A 24,393-nucleotide genomic window follows, 5' to 3' on the forward strand; every position below is an offset into this window, starting at 1 on the left:
CTTCATTCAGACAGACAAATCTGTTTACAATTCTGATCAGTCAGATATAATAAAATGAAAATTTTAATCCGTAGGAGAAATGTTGCATGATTTAATCAATGCTATTGGAACAACTGACTTATTTCTTAGGACAACATGAAATTAATTTGCTACTTTATACCTTACTCAACAATAGGGCTTCAAACTGATTCATTCCAATTCAGTCATGGCTGATGAAATGGTACTGGAATGGACCAGAATTTTTATAATGTGGTGAACCAGAATGTTAAGCAGAACAGGAAAAATCGCTGGTTGAAGCTCTATGAGAAGCTTAAACACCCTCTTAGAAAACAAGGGCTGCAAGTACGTTGCATATGGCTGAGTTGAAAACAATGGTGGCCGGTTCAAAGATGGTGGCTGACCACATGGCTTTGAATATGTGTTGCTCTCCACAGTCCAAACAGTAATCCAGTGTCACACATCAGACTCCTGAAAGGGCTTAGTACACCTCTTCTGAATCTCCCATTCCAAGGCTTTGACCTGTAATCTTTCCCATTCGTTAGTATTTTCCGTCACCCAAATTTTGAAAATTTGAGTCTTTTCCAATTTCACTTCATTGACCATGACTGAATTGGTTAGAACCAATTTGAAACACTGCTCAAAAGTAAAAAGTTAATGAATTAAAGATTAAATTGTGGCTTATCACTGGGCCTGGGGGCTCAGACCATAGCCTCCAGGGACATCAAGGTCAATTGCCATAACAAATTCACAAAAACAATGTTCTACATCCAATTTTTGTGAGTAGGGACTGGGGCCTTAAAAGCTTATGAGTAGCTATCTGAAGTGAAAATATTGGTGTTTTTTCATCTGGGCAAAGAAGAGTGAAGAAAATCAATGCAAGGAAACAATTAGTCCAAAGGACTAATGGACTGTGCAAACTCCAGCCTCCATGAGCCTGAGGCCATAAGAGCTAGGTGGCACCTGGCTACTGCTGCAGACTGTTCTGAAAGGGATCACAATAGGAAGTCCTGGATAGAGCTGGAGATACATGTGGAATGAAACTCAAAATAATAATAAAAAGCTTATAGTTCAGATTGAAACTGGCAGAACTCTCAAGACTTTGGCCCTTAGACATCCTTCCAGCTTGAAGCCAAACTCATCCCCGAAGCTCAGCTTTCACCAAACAGTAGACAGGCATATAAAGTGAACAATAACACCAAGGAGGTATGAACCCTTTAGAGCAATCAACCATATGAGATCAAAAGAGCAGCGTTTGCCCAGTGACAAAGCTCAGAAGGCCAGAAGGGACAGGAAAGGACAAACAGAAATGGTAAACTCAGGGAAGAAGTGGGAAGAGTGCTGTTACATTGTGGGGATTGCAATCAATGTCACAAAACAAAATATGAATGAATTGTTGAATGGAAAACCAATTTCCTCTGTAAATTTTCACTCAAATCAATAAAAAGTTTTAAAAAAAAATTTGTAGCTTAGCAAAATAAAATACGAGTATATTTTTATAATTTGGAGGCAAGAAAGATCTTTCTTATAATGATGCCAAAGTTCATTTTATAATAATTATAAAGAAACAAGTGGTAAACTATAGAATTTGAGGTTAAGACAGACGCTGAATTTTGAGGAAAAAAATCTCATTTTCATTCTCAATATTATCTCCTTGTACAAATAATATTTTACTTTCATATTAACATTGAAAATTGTTAACTAAATTGCAAAATCTGCATAGCAATATCTGCCCCCTTATGTTTCAGTTGGAGAAAGTTTCAGTCTTCTTTCAGTAAAGTCCCTCTTATAAAGCATCTCAAGGGAGGGAAGGAAGGCTGAACAGGTTTATGGGGATGTACTGAATGCAGCAGCACTTTGTGAAACAGTCATTGAAAATAATGGTGATGATGATGATTAGATAAAAGGAAGCTCTCCACTACAATTTTAGCCACAAGAGAGGGTCCCTGTCAGTACACATTACTGTGACCTTGTTGTTGTTATGTACTGTCGAATTGGACTCAACTCATAGCGACCCCTCCTTGGGTTTCTGAGGAAAGCAGATTTTCTACGGAAATAGATTGCCCAAAATTAGAACTATCCCTTAGGCACCTGACTGGAAGATGACTAGATGTCTATCTAAGGCTTTGCTTGTGAGGCTCTCACCCTCTCACCCTCATATGTGCTCAAGTACCTAACCATACATACCTTGAGACATGCAGATTCTTGTCTGCCTCTTCCTTCTGAGTTTCAGAATGCTTCATTGACTGGGCCTTGTTAATCAACCTACTATTTAAGTTCTTCCTCCTCTTCTCTATGTTAATTTCAGGTGCCAATGAGCTGCAGTCTTTCTTATCAGTGGTTTAAAAAAAATACAAAATGTTAAGTAAAAATAATTCATAATAAATTCAATCGTGTTTTCATAAATATATATTATTTAAAAGAACCAATTTAGGAACTTTTTTGGAAAGAATATTCTTTACAACTTAAATATGGTGCTCATGTCCAACATTCTAATTAACCTTTCTTTTTAAGCTTAGATTTATGTTTTAAGCTTTCTTAATTTTACTTTGAATGTCATGGCCCTCGTTTTACAGAGTCACTAGTAATATTGTTAGATCATGTAGTATTGCACCAAATCAGAAAACTAAACCTGCTGCCATCAAGTCAATTCCGAATAATAGCACCCCTAGAGGACAGAGTAGAACTGCCCCATAGGGTTTAAAAGGCTGTAAATCTTTACAGAAGCAGACTGCCTCACCTTTCCCCCTGGAGCAGTTGGTGGGTTCAAACTGCTGACCTTTTGGTTGGCAACCAAATGCTTTTAATTGCTGTGTCACCAGAGCTCCTTGGAATATTGAGCAGAGTTTCTAATAATGTCAGTTTTTCTTACAGTCAAAATTAGAGTTTATTCATTGGATGAAGATCTAGGACCATCTGAAAGAGAAGTTACCTTAACTTTTATAGTGAGTATGCCATTAGTTTAAGTCAAAATTTAACCTTGATATTTTCCTTACATGAACAAAGAGTTTTCATTTTTATAGAGCTTGTCATATGTGGCATTAATCTATTCAATATTAAATACCAGTATGCATTTGCTTAGCATCTACTGTAGTAATAATATGACAGCTTTATATTTCTTTTTCCAATTGACTGTTTTGTGTGTATATTAAATGTTAATGTATGTATTTATTAAATGTTAAAATATATTTTGATGTCCCCATTAAAGAACATCCTTTGGTGAGTCCATCTTTAAAGTGGGTCAGTTAATCAATTTTTATCCTTTGGATATCTGAGGTAGGGGCAAGAGTTGCAGAAGCATAAAATGTGGTCTGGGCAATCTACTTCCGTAGAGATACTGCCTGGGAAACCCAAGGAGGGGTTGCTGTGAATCAGATTTGACTCGATGGCAGTGAGTTTGGTTTTTGGTTTATGAGATGTTCGTACCGTGCATTATACCCTCACAACAACCTTGTAAGATCAATATAATTATTATCCCATTTTATGGATGAAAAGGCTGAGGGTTAGAGAAATTGAGCAACTACTGAAATTATACTGGAGCAGGGAGGCTGCATCTTCTGACTTCCTCTAACCCCACAAGAGGAAGACAGAATCATCATCAGTAGCCCAAGGCCTATTCCTGTGAGGCCAGACATACCACCTCCCTCCAGCCCTTTCACCAACCCTAACACCAACTGTTCTCCTGCAGCACCTACCACCTCTCTGCTGGGCTCGACAATTCACTGCAGTGGCCATGCAGAACTCACAGATTATGAGGTTTATTAGGGAAGCAACAGGCTACAACTGAAGTTCAGGAACAAGCTCAGTCTTTCTCAGCCTGCTGTCTCTCAGCTGACAGTCTTTCTCAGTCTCTCTCCAAGCAGTGCATGTCTCTTGGCGTCTCTCTCTCAGCAATGTGTGTCTCTTGCGTCTCTCAGCCACAGTGAGAGACTTTTTTTCTGCCTCTGGGAGGGTTCCTTTTGAGCCTGGAGGAGTGACCAAACTAACCAAATCCGAACATCAGAATTCTATACACCTGAGAGAGAGAACGTCCCAGAAGGAGATTGCTTCCTGCCAAGTGCAACAGAAATACCCCAGATGGGTGATGTTAACAATCAGGAGCTACTCAGTTGCTGATAGCAGCAAATTCCACCCATGTTTACAAAGACTTATGGCTAGAAAAGCCACACTATGTAATTTACTACACTGCATACTGATAGCAATTAGCTGAACCTGGGTTCAAAACCAGATCTGTCTGTTTCCAAAGCCTCAGCATGTTGTTGTTGTTGTTGTTATGTGCCACCAAGTCGGCCCTGACTCCTAGTGACCCCTCCCTGGGTTTCCAAGGTGGTATCTCTATGGAAGTAGATTGCCCAACCTTCCTTCCGAGGAGTGGCTGGTGGGTGTGAGTCGCCAGCCTTCTGGTTAGCAGTCAAGTGCCTTAGGCACTAGGCTACCAGAGCTCCTAAAGCCTCAGCATAGCCTCTCTCAATTTATTTGGGGGAATTATTGCTGTGTCCCCTCCAAGGGCATCTGAGTTCAGGAGGCCAGATAGGCACACATAATAGAGCAAACTGAGAAAGGGATGATGTAGGACCATTTTGAAGAGGAGACTAATCTGGAGATGATGTGCCCCTCTCTGAAGGAAATTACTAAATGATGAGGGTGGGTCCTAAGCTGAGTCTTAAAGGAAGCCATGGAGAGGGTTTGATAGAGAGAAGCCTGCTAACGTCTCACATGGTATGCAGAAGGAGTAGAGGCCTGGAGCTTGGAGGAAACAAGAAGAGAGATGTCTGTGACAGTGGCTTGGCCAAAGCAGAATGGCCAGAAAACACTTTAGGGAGAGGCAGCTTTGATGTATTATTTTATGTTTGGGAAATGTGTTGGGACAGACCGTTTCAGGCCTTGTAGAGACGAATGACTGGCCCCACAGGGCCTACCAATTTCCTTATTAGAATTCTCTCACTGATAGAAGATATTGAACAAATCAGAGATAGTTATTGATGCTGTGTCCTAATGTGTTCAGATTTGATTTCAAAGTCAACAGTGAGTCAAGGAAGTCTTTTGGGCACAGCAGTGACTTTATGAAAATAGCAGTTGAGAAAGATTATTCTAGATGTCCTATCTAGGAATAAAGGAGGTAGGGAAGAGGCCTGCTAAGAGTTGTATTTAATATATTAAAAATATTTACCATACTACTTATATCTGTTCAAAATTTGCATTTAGTCTTTGTTAACAAGGCTGACCCAAACCAAAGCTCACTGCCATCGAGTCAATTCTGACTCATAGCAGCGCCCAATGGGTTTCTGAGGTGGTAAATCTTTAGAGGTAGATTGCCCAACCTTCCTTCCTAGGAGTAGCTGGTGGGTTTGAACTGCCAGCCTTCTGGTTAGCAGTCAAATGCCTTTTAGACACTATGCTACCAGAGCTCTGTGTTTATAAGTTGTTAAAAATTAAAACTTATATTTTATTTTCATTTTAACTCAAAAGATTCAGAAGGTCAGAAGTTGAATAGAAGAAAAAAAATTACAGTAGCATTATCACTTTCCTGACTTCAAGATTCCACACACGTCTCATGACATTGACTACAATTTACCCCAATGCAACAGCTCCCCTCCCACTTTTTTTTTTTAATTACTGCTAGTAGTTTTATTTTTTCTTAATTTTTATTGTAATTTGGGTGAAAGTTTACAAAGCAAATTCACTTTCTGTACAGCAGCTCACATACACTTTGTCTCATGACATTGACTGCAATTTCCCACAGTGCAACAGCTCCCCTCCCACTTCCTCTCCATAGTTACCTCTTCCCTGTGTCCTTCCCTCTCATGCACTCCTGCCCCCCAGCTGTCTACCTGTCCATACACAGCCCTTCTATTCTCCCATGATTGTTCTCTCCAACGAGTGTATCTACCTAATGTAAATGTTCAGCTCATATGCCTGTCTTTTGTTTGGCTGGAAGCCATAGGAGTGAGTTCAGTTCCAGACCTGAAGGGTAGGAAGGGGCCGTAGTCCAGTGGTTGCACCAGGGTCTATCAGACCAGCAAACCTGTTCCCCCCTCTTTTTTTTTCAATGATTTTGAGTTTTGTTCCACATTGTTCTCCCACTCTATCCAGGATCTTCTCCATAGATCCCCCTCCAAGTGGTTGACAGTGGTAACCAGGCACCATCTAGTTCTTCTGGTCTTGTGGTCATATAGGCTGAGGATCGCGTGGTGTACCAGTCATTTGAAGTAATTGTTTCCGTGCGTCTTTGGTTTTCTTGTGAATGTAGTCTTGATTACTTGGTATTCTGGTTACCTACTGGAGCTCTGGTAGCATAGTGGCTAAGACACTTGCCTGCTAACCAGACGGCTGGCGGTTCAAACCCACCAGCCACTCCTCGGAAGGAAGGTTGGGCAATCCTACTTCCGTAGTGATACTGCCTCGGAAACCCAAGGAGGGGTCGCTATGAGTCGGGGCCGACTCGACGGCACATAACAACACCACCAACAACTGCCACTCTGACAGAAAACATACCACAAATGGGATGGCCTTAACAAAGAGGAGTTTATTCTCTTACACTTTGGAGGCTTTAGGTCCAAGTTCAAAGTGCCAGTCTCTAGGGGCTGGGTGAAAGCCCCTCAACCTTGGGGTCCAGCTCTGCCTCCTGCTCCCAGCCCACTGGAGCTAGAGGCGTTTCTTCAGTCAGCTGCTGGCTGCTGAGGCTGAGAAGCCCCAAGATTGACAAGTAAAAAAGCACAGTCCTCAAGTTACCAAACCAACGCCAGGCCATTAACTTAAGTCCATTGTACGTCCCAAGGTCGGCAGAGCATGGCAAGCTGCTGAGCGGCGACACAGCCACATGCAGAGTCCAAGCGTGCCAGAGGCTAGAGACCACGCCCAAAGCTGCTTCTTATATATGGGAAGCAGACCACATACCCAGCTGAGTAGCTGCTTGTGGTAGATCCCACCATGGAGTTGATTGCCAGTCTCATCATGGGGAATAACTACCACCAGGTGCCCAGCCACTCAACCACCTAGTTGACACACAAACATAACCACCACACCTGGCATATTATATCTATGTTTTTGAATATTTTAGTGTGTTTTAGGTAAAAGTTTACATGGAAAATTAGCTTTCCAATCAATAATTCATACAAAAATTGTTCTGTGACATTGGTTACAATCCTCGCAAATGTGTCAGCCCTCTCCCTTTTTCCTGAGTTCCCTAACTCCGTTTTCTGGTTTCCCTGTCTCTTTCTGCCATCTCATCTTTGGTTTTGGGCAAATGTTGCCCTTTTGGTCTCATGTCATTGATTGTTGTAAGAAGCATATTCTTCCTGGGTGTTATTATTTATTTTATAAGCCTGTCTGTTAATTGACTGAAAGGTGGTCTCTGGGAGTGTCTTCAGTTTCAAGTTAGAGTGTTATCTTAGGGCAATAGTCTTGGAGGTTCCTCCTTCAGACCAGTAAGCCTGGTCTTTTTTTTTTTCCCTTTGATTTAATTTGAACTTTGTTCTACAATTTTTTTCCCATTCTACCCAGGACCTTTTATTGTGGTCCTGGTCAGAGTGGTCAGTAGTGGTAGCTGGGCCCCATCTAGTTCTTCTGGTCTCAGGTTAGAGGAGGCTGTGTGCTTATGAGGGCCTTTAGTCCTTTGGACTAATTGCTTCCTTGAGTCTTTGGTTTTCTTCATTCTCTTTTGCTCCAGGCAGGTTTATTATATCTATTAATATGATTATGCTTCAAGATTGGTTCATCAAATGAATAATTGATATCTTTAAAAAAAAACATTTACTAGTTAAATATATACTATGATACACTAGGGAAATAAATAGTAACATTAAAATAAATTTAAGCAGGTTTATATCAATGTTAAAAATGAATGTTTTTGTTTATAATTTTAAGACATCTTTCAAATATGATAAATGAATTAAGTTGTGTATAAATCTGAAGCTACTGTCAGGGCCATCTAAGCATGGAATTGTGGCCAAGGAGTTTGGTGCTAGAATGACTGAAGCTGAATCCCAGCTCCATTACCTATTAGCTGTGTATCCCTGGGCAAGTTACTTTACCTCTCTGGGCCTCAATTTTCTGATAATAAAATGGGGATGGTAATATAACCTATTCTATAGCATTTTTGTTTGGAGGGGGATCTATGTAGGAGATCCTGGATAGAGTGGGAGAACAATGTGGAACAAAACTCAAAATCATTTTGAAAAAAAAGGGGGACCCGGTTTGCTGGTCTGATAGAGCCTGGTGGAACCACTGAGACTATGGCCCCTAGCTGCCCTTCAGGTCTGGAATTGAACCCACACCTGTGGTTTCCAGCCAAATAAAAGACAGGCATATGAGCTGAAACTTTGAGCCTGGCTCAAAGTAAGTGCTCTTTTGAATATCAGTTATAATTATTTGGGTGAATTAAAGATATATTATTTAATAATATTAAATTTTTAAATATATTACTTTCACAGATATGGAACACAGACAATAAAAGCTCAATACAAAGAGGACTTCACAACAACAGGAACTGCATACTTTGAAATTAAAAATCATGGTAATTTCTCATAAATTACTGATATTTCCAATGTATGTTTTGAAAAATTGTTCTCAATAATTTAGTAGAATAAAAACTCCTTAAAAGTGAAAGAAGGCAGACATAAAAGGTCACATATTATATGGATTCATTTGTACAAAATATCCAGAAAAGGTAAATCCATAGCAGAGTAAGTTAATGGTTGCCAGAGGCTAGGGGAAGGAAGAAATGGGAAGTGACTGCTAATGGATATGGAATTTTCTTTTGGGATGATGAAAATGTTATGGAGTTAGACAGAGTTGATGGTTGCACAACACTGTGTATGCACTAAATGCTACTGAATTGTAAATGACTAATTTTATGTCATGTGAATTTTACCTCAATTAAACAAAAACTCATTAAAGAATAAAGAAGAGGCTGTAAGGTGTGATGAATGGACAGAGATAGACTGGGACTAATAAACTAAAGGTCCAGAGCTGTCCACCTGACCAACCTTGATTCAGTCATTGAGGTCTCTGGGTTTTATTTCCTCTCCATAGCACTGCAGGGGATCAAATCCAGTAAGAGGAGAGGATTAGATAATTCCTTGCAAGATCCAGGGTTCCCTAAAACTGTTAGGAATGATCTAGTCCTAACTTGTAAGGCTAGATGAGGAAGCTCAGACCCAGAGAAACAGACTTGTCTGGGTTCTCATAACCCCTATGTCCAGACAAGCTGAGAACTCTTCCTCTGGACTCCAAGGCCAGTTCTTCTTCCCAATGGCCCTAAAAATTGTTGATGTGTTTGGAAAATTACAATATTTAAGAAAAAAAATGTAATATATGTAATATATTTATTTTGAAAATATCATATTAATTATACTAATAATTCACTTCTAACTAGCTCCATCTGTTCATTTTTTACAGGAGCTTATTAGATTATTAGTTTGTATACTCCTATGTAAACTTGTTAAACATTTAAACCATCAAGATGATGATGAGACAGAGAGGTGCTTATAATTAGGAGAGAAGAGAAAGTATATATAAAACTTCGAAGCATTTAATATGCTAAAGTCACAGCAACAAAATATGCCCTAAAGCAATTAAACTCAACTTTGGAGTTGCTTTTTGGGAGCTAAACTATGGAAATGGTCTTTCTAATGTGCCACTCCTCGGAAGGAAGGTTGGGCAATCCTACTTCCGTAGTGATACTGCCTCGGAAACCCAAGGAGGGGTCGCTATGAGTCGGGGGCCAATTCAATGGCACATAACAACAACAACAACAACAATGTGACATAGGCTTGTCTGTTTTATATGTAAATAGAGAAAGTTCATGTTTTTCTTGAATGCTCTTCACAGTAACAAAGTCCTTACTCTGACTTTTTGCTTGTAGCCTGGAGGGAATTTTTCTCTAACTCTCAAGAGAAATAGCCAGAGCAGTGAAGCACTCCCTTTGCCCTCCTACAGCCAACCCCTCACCTAGTTACCCTGGAGCCAAGTGTCCCTTCTCTCTGAAGGGCAGTATTCCCCTAGTGAGATAAGCATGATAAAGAAGACTTTGAGTCTAGGGTCACTTGTTGAATAGGCATAAAGAAAAGACATAGCTCTTTAAACTTAGGAAAGTATTAGTTGGGAACTTTCAAGTTAGAATCAAACTTCCCTTGATTCTAACTGTCACTTTTGTGAGAAAGTTATTTTTTTACAGCTACTAACTACAAGGTGTTTCTTCTAGATGAAGATTTGAGATTTGTGCTCATATTTTGGATACTGAATGGAATAGAATTGATAAACACAAGAGAGATACAAAAGAAGCAAGAATTTTTCAATTATTGAACACTTAATATATAAAAGGGCAAAGCTTTTCAAAGATAAACAAGATTAGGACTTTGTCCTTACAGAGCTCATACTCTGCGTATTACACAAGTGACTTAATTCAGGACAGTCCTGTTGCAGCCAAAAAAATGCGGTTGATCCCTGACTGAGGAATCACGAGGCTTTCCAGGAGTATTGGTGATAATCATGACAAGTGGAAGGATGCCAGCATTGCTAATGTTAATGATCTATCCCATTGTGCCAAACAGTTCCTTGCTTGAGATATAATTATGCATATGTTTATTTTAATGTAAATGTATGGTGCTGTTGTGTGCTGTCCATTTAATTCTGCCTTATATAAAACTATTTTTTTTCTTTGCTTAGATATAATTTCAGTGAAACCACACTTCTCTATCTTAGTAGAACCAGAACATATCTTCATTAACCATAAAAACTTTGAAAGCCTCAAGACTACCATAAAAGCTAGGTAAAACAGTTACTATTTTCAGATTGACCTAGCCCTTGAATGGCAAGCAGGTTTCATTTCAAGAGTTAACTATGACTGACTGTGCTTGGGGGGACCTGTGTTGTGAAAAATTGTGAGGTTCTATGTAAAAAATATTGTGACTGAGAATATCTGCCATAATCATGGGAAGTGAAGTCAGGAACATTTCCCTGAAGTGTTTTTGCTGATTTCAATTTTGCCATTATTTTTAAATCTTGTAAACAGAGAATCCTGAAGATTGAAGATTATGATAACTATTCAGGTGATTTCACTACTCAGGTCTTAAGAAGACATGTTATGGAAACATCCACTTGTTTTTATTTGTGACCTAATTAATTATACAATTTATCTTACAACAATTTAATCATATTCTGGACTTTATATTAGAGATGGTTTTAGTTTTTATTGAACTAACCCAGAAATCACACTTGGCAGATAAACTATGGAAATGGTCTTTCTAATGTGGATATAGGGTTGTCTGTTTTATATGTAAATAAAGAAAGTTCATGTTTTTCTTTGATTCATAGGCAAATATGAGGCTGAACAGAAAGTAACTTGACTGTAGGATGGTCATGAAGTCCATTTTGCTCAAAGGAGCTGGGGAGTGCATCCCTATCATTAACCACACCATGTCATTCAAGGAATGTGACCCCTTAACGAGAAACCTGAATCCTAAGCTCGGTTCTCCACTAACTTACATGAATTAAAGAACTGTGAGCAGTTGGACAAGTTTCCTCTGGGACTGAATTTTCTCATTTGTTAGTAGGAATTAAAATACCTGCCTTATCTCTGTTGCTATGGGGGAATGCAGTACTGGAAGTTAATACTGTTTCAAAAGTAAAAACACATTCTACCAAATTCCACAGTTATATTTTATCTCTAGGAGCTTTGGTAGTGTAGTGCCTAAGGCATTTGACTACTAACCAGAAGGCTGGCGGTTCAAACCCACCAGCCACTCCTTGGAAGGAAAGTTGGGCAATCTGCTTCCATAGTGATAATTGCCTTGGAAACCCAGGGAGGGGTCACTATGAGTTGGATCTGACTCAATGACAATGAGTTTGGTTTTATATTTTATCTATATCTCATTACTATAATTGCTTTATCAAAAAAGGGGTTGATTGCATTCTGTTTTGACAGATATTCTTCTAATAAGAATGTAACTGAGGCTGAAGTGTCTGTCTCTTTTGGAATAAGAGAAGATTTACATGGTAATAGAAAAGAAATGATGCATGAAGCAACACAAAAGACAAACATAAGAGATCAAATTCCATCTACAGAAGTGGAGAATTGGGGAACAATTAATGATAGTATATAAAAAAAAAAAAAAAAACTCACTGCCTTCGAGTCGTTTCTGACTTATAGCAACCCCTCCTTGAGTTTCTGAGGCAGTACCTCTATGGAAGTAGAAACCTATGAAGCCCAAAATATAATAGATTATTATTATTTTAATTCTATGAACACTTGAGAACGAAAGCCCATTTTTAAAATCTCTATCATGATAGTATAGAAATTTAAGAAATGGGCTTTCATTCTCAAGTGTTCATAGAACTAAAATAATAATAATAATAATCTATTATATTTTGGGCTTCATAGGTTTCCATTGATGAAAGCAGTTAAATTACAGCAACATTTGCTTTAACTTGAAGGCTTGAATTTGTAAAACCTACTCCCAGAAGCAATTTTATTTCTTTGTGGACATGATATCTTGGCCTTTAGATAAGGTTTCATTTAAAAAAAAAAAAAACAACTCACTGCTGTCAAGTTGGCTCCAACTCATAGTGACCCCTCCTTGGGTTTCTGAGGCCGTATCACTCTGGAAGTAGGTCGCTCAGTCTTGCTTCCGAGGAATGGCTGGTGGGTTTGAACCTCCAGCCTTCTGCTTAACAATCAAATGCCTTAGGCACTAGGCTGCCAGAACTCTTTCCAAGGTTCCATTAATAATACCAAAATTATGGCCTTAGAGTCTGAACAAGATGAGCTATATTTTTTAATCATAGGTTTTCAGTCTCACCTAGGGTTCTTTCTCTATAATGTTGCAATGTCGCCTAAGGGTTCAGGCTCAAAAGAAATGACCTAAATATTCATCAAAGTTATAAGAACAACTCACAGAATTGGGTTAATTGTAACCACAATGGCATTGCCAAGTAAAGATTTTCCAGGCTGATGAAAGCAGAATTTGTTATTCCCTCTCTGCAAGTTCTTCTCTAATGTTAAGTTCTACCCTTTCACCCCCCACTTCTAAAAAAACAGCTGATCAATTGAGTTGCACAAATTAATTTTAATACTACAAAGGCAATTAAAATCCTGTCATATAAAAGACGAGAAGATTTAAATAACCTTAATATTTTTGTGAAAGCAAAAGAAAGTACAGGTGAGTTCCTACTCTAACCTTTAAGTTCACTTCTTACAGCTCTCTCTTAGTGAAAGTTTTGACAAAATCTGCAACTTCTGATTGGTGTGATGTTGGGTAAATACAGTTGCCAGATATGCTCCACCAAAATCCTGCCCACCAGCTCAGTGCATGAGAAATGTTTATGAAAGACATCCTTCTGCAGATGGCTCCTACTCCCACATACGTGGGACAGCTTTTTACACTAATAAAAGGAACAGGTGATTTTGGTACTAGATGATTTTACTTGCAACAAATAAATTAGATAGTGACATTGTTCACAGTATGAAAGCATTCCTGAAAACATTTGGATGTTTGCTTACATGTTGCTAAATTGTTAATGCATGTCTTCTACTATACTACCTGGTATTTGTTTGAACATTGCCTTGGAAATTATAAACAGCCGTTTTACATGTCAGCATCTGTTCTAACAGGATTATCAACTCCTTGAAGGTATGAAACTGTGCTCTAATTACTGGAAGAAAAAACTGGGATAAATGGCCTGGAAAAGGTCATTGCGGTTGAAATTGATAAATGAGCCCCTTACAAACATCCTGTAAATTGCACTTTATTGGGTCATAGCAGACAAGACTCTTCCAGGGTGGCCATAGCAATCATTCAGACTTAGGTTAATAATTGCATGCAAAATGACCGAAGAATGGATGGATCTTTGCTGTTGTTAGGTGCTGTTGAGTCGTCTCCAACTCATAATGACCCTGTATACAGAAGAATGAAACATTGCCCAGTCCTGTGCCAGCTCCACAATCCTTGCTATACCTGAGCCCATCGTTGTAGCCACTGTGTCAGTCCATCTTATTGACCCTCCATTTTACTAACCATGATACCCTTCTCCAGGAAATGGTCCCTTTTTACAACATGACCAAAGTTGGTGAGACGAAGTCTGGCCATTCTTGCTTCCAGGGAGCATTCTGGCTGCACTTCCTCCAGGACAGATTTGTTAGTTCAAGGATGGCTTATCCTTATCTAAATAAAGAAATAACAGAGGGATGGAATGTGTCCTAATGCAGATCACTGTGTACTTACCAAATTTTCAAGGCAATGCATATTATTTTACTAGGTGGATTTTTCAAAGAAACCAGAATGAGTGATATTAAATATGACTTCTCTCCCTACACACTGAATTTGGTTGCTACTCCTCTTTTCCTGAAGCCTGGGATTCCATATTCCAGCAAGGTCAGATGATTAGAAAATCTAATATGGCTACATTTTCCCACTTACTGGTGTGTTAACTTTGGGTGGTACAAATCGTTAATGCACTCACTACTAACCAAAAGGTTGGAGGCTCAAGGCCACCCAAAGGTGCCTCAGAAGAAAGGCCTGGTGATCTACTTCTGAAAAATCAGCCCCTGAAAACCCTGTGGAGCACAGTTCTACTCTGACACATGCAGGGTCGCCATGAGTCAGAACTGACCCAACAGCAACTGGGTGTATTTATTTGTTTAATGCTTGGGAGTAAAGGAAGGAAGCATTTTAGGATTTTCACATTGTAAAAGACTCGATGTAACTATTGAAATGGATTTGATCAAACAGGTGCAGGTGAAGGATGCATTTGCCCATTTGGTAGAAGGGATGTCACTAATACCAGAAGCAAAAGTAGTTGATAAAACTCAAGAGAAGAGAGATCTGGCTCCAAAGAAAAGTACAACAAATTATAATGATGAAATAGCTTCATTTGTGGTTAATATTTCTCTGATGTTAGAGCACTGGAGTTGCACGTGAGCAAAATTCTCTTTTGTTCTATCTTCTAATATTGCCTCTATCTGTATTGTATGCAGGACAGATGGGGGAGTGGTTTTTTTTTTTTTTTTGCATAAGTCTAATGAATTGCTCTAAACATTTGACCTGTAAATGCAGGAAATATAATTTAGTGTACTGAACATTCCATAAAGAGTATGATATTGAGTTTGTAGTTAGAAAATAATGTTTCTTCTTATGCTAAACACAGTACTATTCAGATCTGAAAAATTTAGAACAAGAACTGCTGCTGGAATCCAAGAATGTAAGCCGAGTCTTCTCTTGCTTTATTATTTCCAGCATTATTTCCAGCTACCGTTATCTCTCCTATGCTTCACGTGCAAAGTCTTCTAAAGAATTTCCTACATTTTGCTTTACTGCCTCCCACATTTCAAACTACTGAGATCTGGCTTCTGCCTTGACTACTCCATTGAAGCTTCTCACATCAAGGTTACTCGTGTTCTGGTTCTCTAGTGCTGCTATAACAGACATACCACAAATATATGGCTTTAACAAGCAGGAATTTATTCTCTCACAATTTAGGAGGCTAGAAGTCCTGGTTCAAAGTGCCAGCTCTAGGGGGTAGGTGAAGGCCCTTCAACCTTGGGCTTTAACTCTGCCTCTTGCTCCTGGCCCCCTAGAGCTAGAAGTTCTCTTAACTCAAGCAGCTGCTGGCTGCTGAAGCTGACAAACCCAAGATCAACAAGTGAAATGGCACAGTCCAAAGATTATCAAGCAACAAGGTAGACCATGAGTTCAAATCCAGAAACAGTCCCAAGATCAGCAGAGAACATGGCAGGCTGCTGAGATGAAGACTCAACCAAATGCAGGATCCAGATGTGTCAAAAAGCTCAGAGACTTTTCTCAAAGCTGCTGCTTTTATATTGGAAGCAGACACATCCCTAAGGCTACTCACAGCTACTCCTCAGCTACTCACAGCAGATTCCACCATAGAGTTGATTACCAGTTTCATCATAGGGGATCACTACATAGAGCTGCCCAGCCACTCAAAACCAGGCCCAGCTAAGTTGGCACATAACCTTAACTACCACACCATGAAATGCCAGCTAAGACCATTGAACATTTTTCAGTCCTTATCTCTCTTTAAAACTTTTGATGAGGTTGACCACTGTCTTCTTTAAACAATCTATTGTGGCTTATATGACTCCACATTTCCTTTTTTTTTCTTCCTCTTATTTGTTCTCTTTTCATTCTTTGTTCCATTTTAGACCAATAATCCCTGACTTTCCCTCTAAATATTGGTGATTCAGAGTTATTTCCAGATCCTCCTTTCTTCTTATGCAACACATTTTTATCTGACATTGTCCTTCACTAATCTCATCTGTTCCTATAACTTGTGAAGATCTCTCAAAGATTTGTTTGAAAGATTTGTTTTGGGCTTCAAGATCCTTACAGACATTGTCTTCCCCATTATCTTTTCTTGGATATCTCAAAGAAGTGCAAATGTTACTTTGTCCAAATCTTAGAACAATCTGCTAACCTCAAACCTAATCTCCTCCTGGACTCCCTAGTTCAGTGAAGGGCACTACAGCGACCCAGTTGCCCAGGTCCTCTCCTCCCCAGTCACTCTTTTCATTGTGGCAAGGGTGATGAAGTGGTCTTTCTGAGACACAAATCTGATCCCAGTTGACCTTGTCCCTATTCCCCTTTTCAAACTTACTGCTCTCCATTCCTCCCATCCCACCCCATATTCCAGCTATCCTGGACAGTTTGCAGCCCCAAACTTTCCCTGCTGTCTGTCACCATAGGTCTTTGTAACTCTACCTGAGACACTTTTCCTCCATTTCTTTAATTCCCTAACTCCTCCTTATTTGGAGGCCAGCTTTTAAATCACTTTCTCCTAGCAACCTTCTCTAACTAATCTCAGCTAATCTGGTTAGTGTTCTCTACCCCATGTAGTCTTACAGATTTCAAGTTCCCTGAGGGTGAAAACTGTCTAATTCACTTTTGTATCCCCACTAATTAGCATAGTGCTTGACACAAATTAAGCTCCCCTCCCCTCAAAAAACCCCAAATCTCTTGCTATGGAGTTGATTCCCACTCATAATGACCCTACAGGGCAGAGAACTACCCCAAAGGGTTTACAAGGCTGTAATGTTTATGGGTGCACACTGCTACATCTTTCTCCCAAGGAGTGCTTTAACTGACACATAAAGGACCGGTAAATATTTGTAGAAGTTCCTTGGGTGGTGTAAATGATTAACATGCTCACTGATAACCAAAATGTCAGAGGTTTGATTCCACCCAGAATCTCCTTAGAAGAAAGACCTGGAGATCTGTTTCTGAAAACTCAACCATTAAAAACCCAATGGAGCACAGTTCTACTCTTATACACACGGAGTCACCCTGAGTCCATTTGACAGCAGTTGTTCTTTTGTTTCTTTGTTTTGCTTTTCAGTATTTGTAGGGTTACAATTACTTGGTAAGTTCAATAAGATCTTACTTACAGTGGCGTAGTGCCTAAAGCATTTGATTGCTAACCAGAAGGCTGGCAGTTCAAACCCACCAGCCACTTAGAAAGAAGACTGGGCAATCTACTTCCATAGAGATATCACCTTGAAAACCCAAGGAGGGGTCTCTATGAGTGACTCGACAGCAGTGAGTTGTTATTATAGTTTCTTATTAACAAGATTTCTTTACTAAAGCAAATAATCCTTAAAATAATTCCCTACCTGACACAGAGGCACCTGACTGGTATTTAGTGATTGGGTGAATGAATTTAAATAATACTTTACAATTTATAAAGCACATTCACAAACATCTTCAGAGCCACACAGCATTTCTTTGGACTTGACAGACAATGGAACAGATTAGAGAAGTTGAGTGACCTGCCATGTTCACAAGTAGTTTGTAAATAAGACATTCAAGGACTTGTGATCCCTAGACTGATACTCCTTCCAGGGCATGATGCCAAGGGTCTGACTTTGTTCAGTCTCCAGATTACTTGGTGACCTCAGCACTATTTCATCAATTTGTAAGCATCAGACTTAATCTGGCGGGGCTTTCCAACGTTCCTTAAGAATATATCATATTTACAAAGGAAATAATAAGTCCTGAGCTTAAGAATGCATATAGTGATTCCAGGCATTGTTCGTTGGTGTTTAAAATACAAACTAACAAAGATAGAGCATGATTGGCTTTGTTCAATGAGATCAAAGTTTTAATTCATATTCTGTCACTTCCTGGGGAATTCTAGTGGCATAATGCCTAAGGCATTTGACTGCTAACCAGAAGGCTGGTGGTTCAAACCCACCAGCCACTCCTCATAAGGAAGATCAGGCAATCTACTTCCGTAGAGATACCACCTCCAAAACCCAAGGAGAAGTCACTATGAGTCAAATCAATTCAACAGCAGTGAGTTTTTTTTTTTTAATCACTTCCTACATGTATACCCTTGGGATAGTTCGTATATATTACCTTCAGTTTTTATAACTACTAAATGAGATTAATAAAACCATAGTATATGATTGTGAGATTGTTTATATATATGTACCTGATACATAGGAGATGCTCAATGAACATTACTCCTTTTCCTCTTTAACACTTGCCCAGGTACTGAGCTTTAATGCCATTCTGATAAACAGGACTTATTTGTTGTTACATATTTTCAGATTTCATCTAAGGGCAAAATTGTACACTTTAGCACAGAGAAGAAACTCCCAGGTTCATCTTGTCAGTATTTAAACCTTTCTGTGACTTGGGACATGGTTCCCGCAACCCATCTTCTGGTCTATTACATCATCACAGGAGAGCAGACAGCAGAATTGGTATCTGACTCCATCTGCCTAAATATTGATGCAAAATGTGGCATTCAGCTCCAGGTGAGAAGCGAATATCCTCTACCAGTCCAAGTTCCTCCTGAGTAACTATTCAGTTGCACGCTAAAATCTTTTCTTTTTCAACTACTTTTAGATGCTTCTGTCTCCAGATAAAGATGTATTCTTCTGGACAAGCTATATCTCTTACTCCGGAAACTTTGTCAGAATCATGGGTGGCTTTATCAGCAGTGAATAGTGCTGAGCATGGCATCCAAAAAACTCTGGAAAGAGTTAAGTAGGATTACTGATGGTTACTGGTACCTGGCATAGCTTGGGGCCAAGTGTGATCTCCATAGTTCTAATAGTGTTCTGTGTGTTAGTCACCAGAGAAGAATAAAGGAGAAATATAAGTAGACCAATGTATGACTGCTAACCAGAAGGCTGGCGGTTCAAACCCACCAGCCACTCCTTGGAAGGAAGGTTGGACAATCCTACTTCTGTAGTGATACTGCCTTGGAAACTGAAGGAGGGGTCGCTATGAGTCGGGGCCAACTCGACGGCACATAACAACAACAACAATGTATATCTTGTCGGCTAGATTGTAAGGACAGTAACACTAATAGCTAACATTTATTGAACAATTATTACATGTTAAGTATTATTCTGAGCATTATTCTAAGGCCTTTATGCCTATTACCTTATTGAATATTCAAAATAAGATTTTGCAAGGTAGATATTATTAATAAGGATTATACTTAAAATCTATTGAGCACTTACTAGTATAAAAAACTAAACTTGTTGTTATCGAGTCGATTCTGATTCATAGCGACCCCCATTCGGTTTCCAAGGTGGTAAATCTTTACAGAAATCAATTGCACCATCATCTTTCCATAGTGCAGCTGGTGGGTTTGAACCACCAACCTTCTGATTAGCAGTCAAACCCTTAGGCACTGCGCCACCAGAACTCCACTCTTACTAGTATAGTCTCCATGTTATTGATGAGGAAAACTGAGATACAGAGATATTAGGTGATTTTACAGCCTGATCCTGGCACAGAGTAGAATTAAGTGAACTTATTTGGTCTGAGTTACCCCTTTTAGTTATCCTTTGAGATATATAAAGGATAATTATCCAACTAACTTGCTCTCCAATTCATATTATGTCATATAAACAAATCTTATTTGAGAATATCCTCAGTGAAGTGCTCAAATGCAATCTTCTCCAAGAATAAACTAAAAAGTAATTAAATCCATGTTCAGAAATGAACCTTCAAATTCAGCCAATTCCAAACTATCTTTCTTTCAGTGACTGATAACATCATCTTGTTTACTGAGCCATGTTTTGGAAAAAGCAATAATCTCACTGACTCTGAGAGAGGCACCTTTTTTGCTAACGTGTAGATCTAAATTACTTCCCCATTCCAGGGAAGGGATATGACTGAAGATGCTGGGGTTCTGAGTATATTGCTGAGTTGAGTATATTGATTCCATCAGAGAGGTGATGGAGTGAAGAACAAGGAGCAGGGGCACCATGTGGGGAGGCCATATGGCTACACATAGAACAGTAACTGCAACCATGAATAGCTATTTCCCCTCTCCTTGCCCCCTCCCCAGCCACATACCTTTACCCCCATGCACACACCAACACCACTCCCAGAGTTACCCAGAATCACAATCATGGTCACAAATACAAGTCTCTTCATCAAAAGAATTCATTGAGCACTTACTCACTGTTGGTGCTCTGTTCCATCTTGCATAGAGCAATGAAATGCAGGGTGGATCCCTCTCAGATCTTAGAATGGTACAGGACTAGGCAGCTCTTTGTTGTGTTGTACACAGGGTTGCTGTGAGTTAGAACCAACTCTACAGCACCAAACAACAACAGCAAGAGAGCTGCAAAAAGACCATGAAGGGTAGTGAATTTTTCCTTTACATAGTCATTCATTCATCCACTCACTCAGAGAATATTTTAATGTTAATTCAATGTGCAAATCTTCAAGAAGGGCGAGGGTAAATCATTTTCTAAGAACTTCTATACCAAAGTTAAATTGTGAGTGAATTTTGAATAGCATGTGTTTGTTAATTTATGAAATGAAGACTAGGGGGAGGAAAAAGATTTGGGAAAACTGGGGAATTAGATTTTAATCATTTAATAAGTGAGTGATTTGCTACTGATGTTATCCATGAGTCAGATATTCCCTGTAATAGCCACTGAATGCTGGTTCTTTGGGAATTATTTTCTTTCTGAACAGGAACTTCGAGCTTTAGATAAAAGTGACCAGGACAGTGGGGCAGGTGGTGGCAGGAACAATGCTGAGGTATTCCAGTTGGCAGGACTACTCACCATCCTCACCAATGTGAATTCAGATGACTCCCAAGAAAATGGTAATTGATTTTGTTTTTAACCAAATAACCAAAACAAAAAAGTATTATTACTTAAAAAAAAAAAAAAAAAAAAATTCCTGTTATGAAAACATACTGCTTTTCCTGGCTCAGGTTCACTTTTCCCTTAAATCCTCACTGCTCCTACTACACAACTCTGATAGCTTGTCAACACTCTACCTAAATCCCTTCACCAACTTCTGATTGCCTCTGCAGGATGGAGTCCACCTTAGATGGAATTAAACTTCTCCAGGGTCTTCTCCTTCACCCCTAGCTAGCTGCTTCTCTCACCTTCCTGTCTCTTCTTTCCCTTTCTACTCCCCTGTGCTCAAGCCTCACTCACCTCCTCAGAGTAACTGAGAAGGCTATTTTCATCATCACACTCTGATTGAAGTGTTCTTCCCCTCTCACTTGCCCTAAAAACTCCAGCTTCATCTTGGAGAACTGATTTTTCCTCCCCTTTCAATTCCTCGATCTGGTAGCATAGTGCCTAAGACACTTGACTGCTAACTAGAAGGCTGGTGGTTCAAACCCACTAGCCACTCACTCCTTGGAAGGAAGGTTGGGCAATCTACTTCCCTAATGGTACCACCTCAGAAACCCAAGGAAGGGTCACTATGAGTTGGATCCAACTCAACGGCACATAATAACAACAACAACAATCTGAAGGAAATTGATATCTATCATTTCATTCTCAGTTATACTTTTTTATTGTGGTAAAATATATAAAGCATAAAATTAGCCTTTAAAAAAATTACTGTGGTTTGAGTTTTTTAAATTTATTATGTTTTGGGTAAAATTGGCCATTTACACCATTTTTTTAAATGTACAATTTAGTAGCATTGATTATATTCACAGTGTTGTACGGCTATCACCACTATTCATTTCTAAAACTTTTTCATCACCCCACGGAGAAAATCTGTATCCATTAAGCAATCATCCCTCCTCCATCCCTTAGTAAACACTGATCTACTTCCCATTTCTGTGCATTTGCCTATTGCTAGGTTTTTCACATAAGTGGGATCATACATTATTTGTCCCTTTATGTCTGGCTTATTTCGCCTACCATAGTTATTTTTTTACTATAATGTTTTTATGTCAGTTTTTAGTTGTCTCACAGACTTTACTCTCTATCAGAGTATCTCAGGTAGCAGTTAAATGTATGGCTTCCATTAAATTCTGTCAAAAACTAGATCTAATGAACTTTAGGATGTAATAATGTAAGAGTAAATACTAGTCGAACAATTACCATGTGCCAGGTGTTGTTGAAGCCCAATCCTGAGATTTTCTCATTGAATACTCACACCAGTCAGATGAAGTATGTACTCTTATATATCCCCATTTTTTCCAGGTGAGGACACTGAGGCACATCATGGAGCAGTAAGTAGCACAGACTGAATTCAAACCCAGGTCAGAATGGTGGTAGAGTCTGTTGCACTATTGAGCACTATGCTCTATTGGGCACCACTTCTTTTCTTTAGTGTGTTGATATTTAGGACCTGTTCAGATTAAATGGAAGATGGGTCTGAAAGAGCCAATTTTTATACATCACTTAAATTTCAAGTACGCTAACAATAATGTTAAAATAGACATTGGATATTACTGCTATGATGCTTTAATAATAATGATGTTAATGATAATAAAGTTGCCACTCCCCATTTTACCAGTTGCTTACTAAAATAGCACTTTAGAAGGCATCACGTAGAGAACATTGCTTTTAAAATCAAAGACCAGGCCTGAGTCTTGGCTTGACTATTTATAGCTATGTGTCATAGCTATAGTAGAAGGCTGGCCAATCTACTTCCATAGTGATACTGCCTCAGAAACCCAAGGAGAGGTCACTATGAGTCGGATCCAACTCAGCAGCAGTGAGTTTGGTTTGAGTTTGAGACATGGAACAGACAGGCTGCCTGGCAAGGAAGCAATTTCCGCATTCCTGGAGCTATGCAGCAGGGGCTGGCTGGTCAACCACTGGCACTGGATGGGGTGGGTGCAGCAGAGGGAGACAGAGAAGACATTAGACCAGAGCCTGTAAGTCTAGCCCTGAGCCTTTGATCCTATACTTGGTGAAGACTAGTCATATCATCTCAGCATCCACATTCAAACAGTCCCTGGTCCAGAAGTGCTGTTATAATGGAACCCATCAAAGTGAGGAGAGCTGCAAGCAGCAAGTTTCACAGGTTATCCTTGGCCCTAACTTTCCAGAGCTTTCTCTAAGTACTGTACCCTGGCAACTGAGCTGTGGAAAGAGACTTCTTCTTTTGATGCTTCCTGTATCATTCAATATTTTGCCTGTAGAATCTTTCACTATCACAACTTGGGGCTTGAATTTTTTTCTTCAGTTCTATCAGCTTGAGAAATGCCAAGTGTGTTCTTCCCTTTTGATTTTCTTTGCACATTTCATTATAATAATTGACCTTGTCTTCTTGGGCTACTCTCTGCAATCTTCTGTTCATCTCTTTTATCTTGTCATTTCTTCCATTTGATTAAGCATATGGTAGATTCACAAAATTTTAATTGATTAAAGAAATGTTGTTGTTATTGTTATGTGCCGTCAAGTTGGACCCGACTCATAGCAACCCCTCCTTGGGTTTCCGAGGTAGTATCACAAAGTAGATTGCCCCATCTTCCTTCCGAGGAGTGGCTGGTGGGTTTGAACCACCAGCCGTCTGGTTAGCAGTCAAGGGCCTTAGCCAGTATGCTACCAGAGCTCCCAATTAAAGAAATATGGATCATTAAATAGAACTTTCAAGAGCAATAGGAAAAGAAAAGAAAGCTTGATAAGATATTCTTTTCTTCAAAGAAAAGAAAATACAAAATTTTAGAGAAGATAAAGTATTCTGCAAGTCCCTTAGCATACTGTGTATTTTCTTGTAGGTCTGCGTATTGCTGATGCACTGCAGTTGTGAGTATATAAGGACCACTTCCTGGTCATAAATAACAATGCTACAATTGTCAATTTAGAGGGATGATTTCCAACATCAAAATTCCAGGAACCTAAGTAAGTGGATAAATATATGGCACTAGAAGCAATTGCTGAAAAATCTGATGGTAAAATCACTACACACAACTTACTTTGTTTTAATGCAATGTGAACTGTACACTTAGTGTCTGTAATGCATCTAAGTGGGAGTGGGGTTAGATGGGGGAGAGAGAAGACATGAAGATGAAAATCTTTTTCAAGTTATAATAGATCACAAGGGAAGTTGAATTGGGATTTAGGTGAGGAGCAGGACATACTTTGTTGGGAATGATGAGAGATGAGAAAAGTGCTTATACTAGCCAAAGTTGGGATAAAGAGCA

General features: G+C 39.3%; 1 protein-coding gene across 1 annotated transcript; it reads left to right on the forward strand.

Annotated features, from left to right (window-relative positions):
- The first annotated feature begins 228 nt into the window (after positions 1–228).
- Positions 229–23,999, forward strand: LOC122149636 (complement C5-like). The gene is made up of 6 exons (XM_042780377.1): positions 229–342; positions 15,142–15,195; positions 18,563–18,796; positions 18,886–18,999; positions 20,961–21,093; positions 23,968–23,999. The coding sequence occupies exons 1-6, from the start codon at positions 229–231 to the stop codon at positions 23,997–23,999; spliced, it is 681 nt and encodes a 226-aa protein (XP_042636311.1).
- The last annotated feature ends 394 nt before the right edge of the window (positions 24,000–24,393 follow it).

The sequence above is a fragment of the Orycteropus afer genome, unplaced genomic scaffold (genome assembly GCF_000298275.1).
Source record: "Orycteropus afer afer isolate SDZICR_OR568_19922 unplaced genomic scaffold, OryAfe1.0 scaffold00037, whole genome shotgun sequence".
Lineage (NCBI taxonomy): Eukaryota > Metazoa > Chordata > Mammalia > Tubulidentata > Orycteropodidae > Orycteropus > Orycteropus afer.

Excerpts from the sequence above, each read along its gene's own strand:
- LOC122149636 (XM_042780377.1), top strand. The coding sequence starts at position 229 with ATGGACCAGAATTTTTATAATGTGGTGAACCAGAATGTTAAGCAGAAC. Across the intron at positions 343-15,141 it reads TTAGAAAACAAGGGCTGCAA|TACTATTCAGATCTGAAAAA; the intron begins GTACGTTGCATA and ends TGCTAAACACAG. Across the intron at positions 21,094-23,967 it reads AGATGACTCCCAAGAAAATG|GTCTGCGTATTGCTGATGCA; the intron begins GTAATTGATTTT and ends ATTTTCTTGTAG.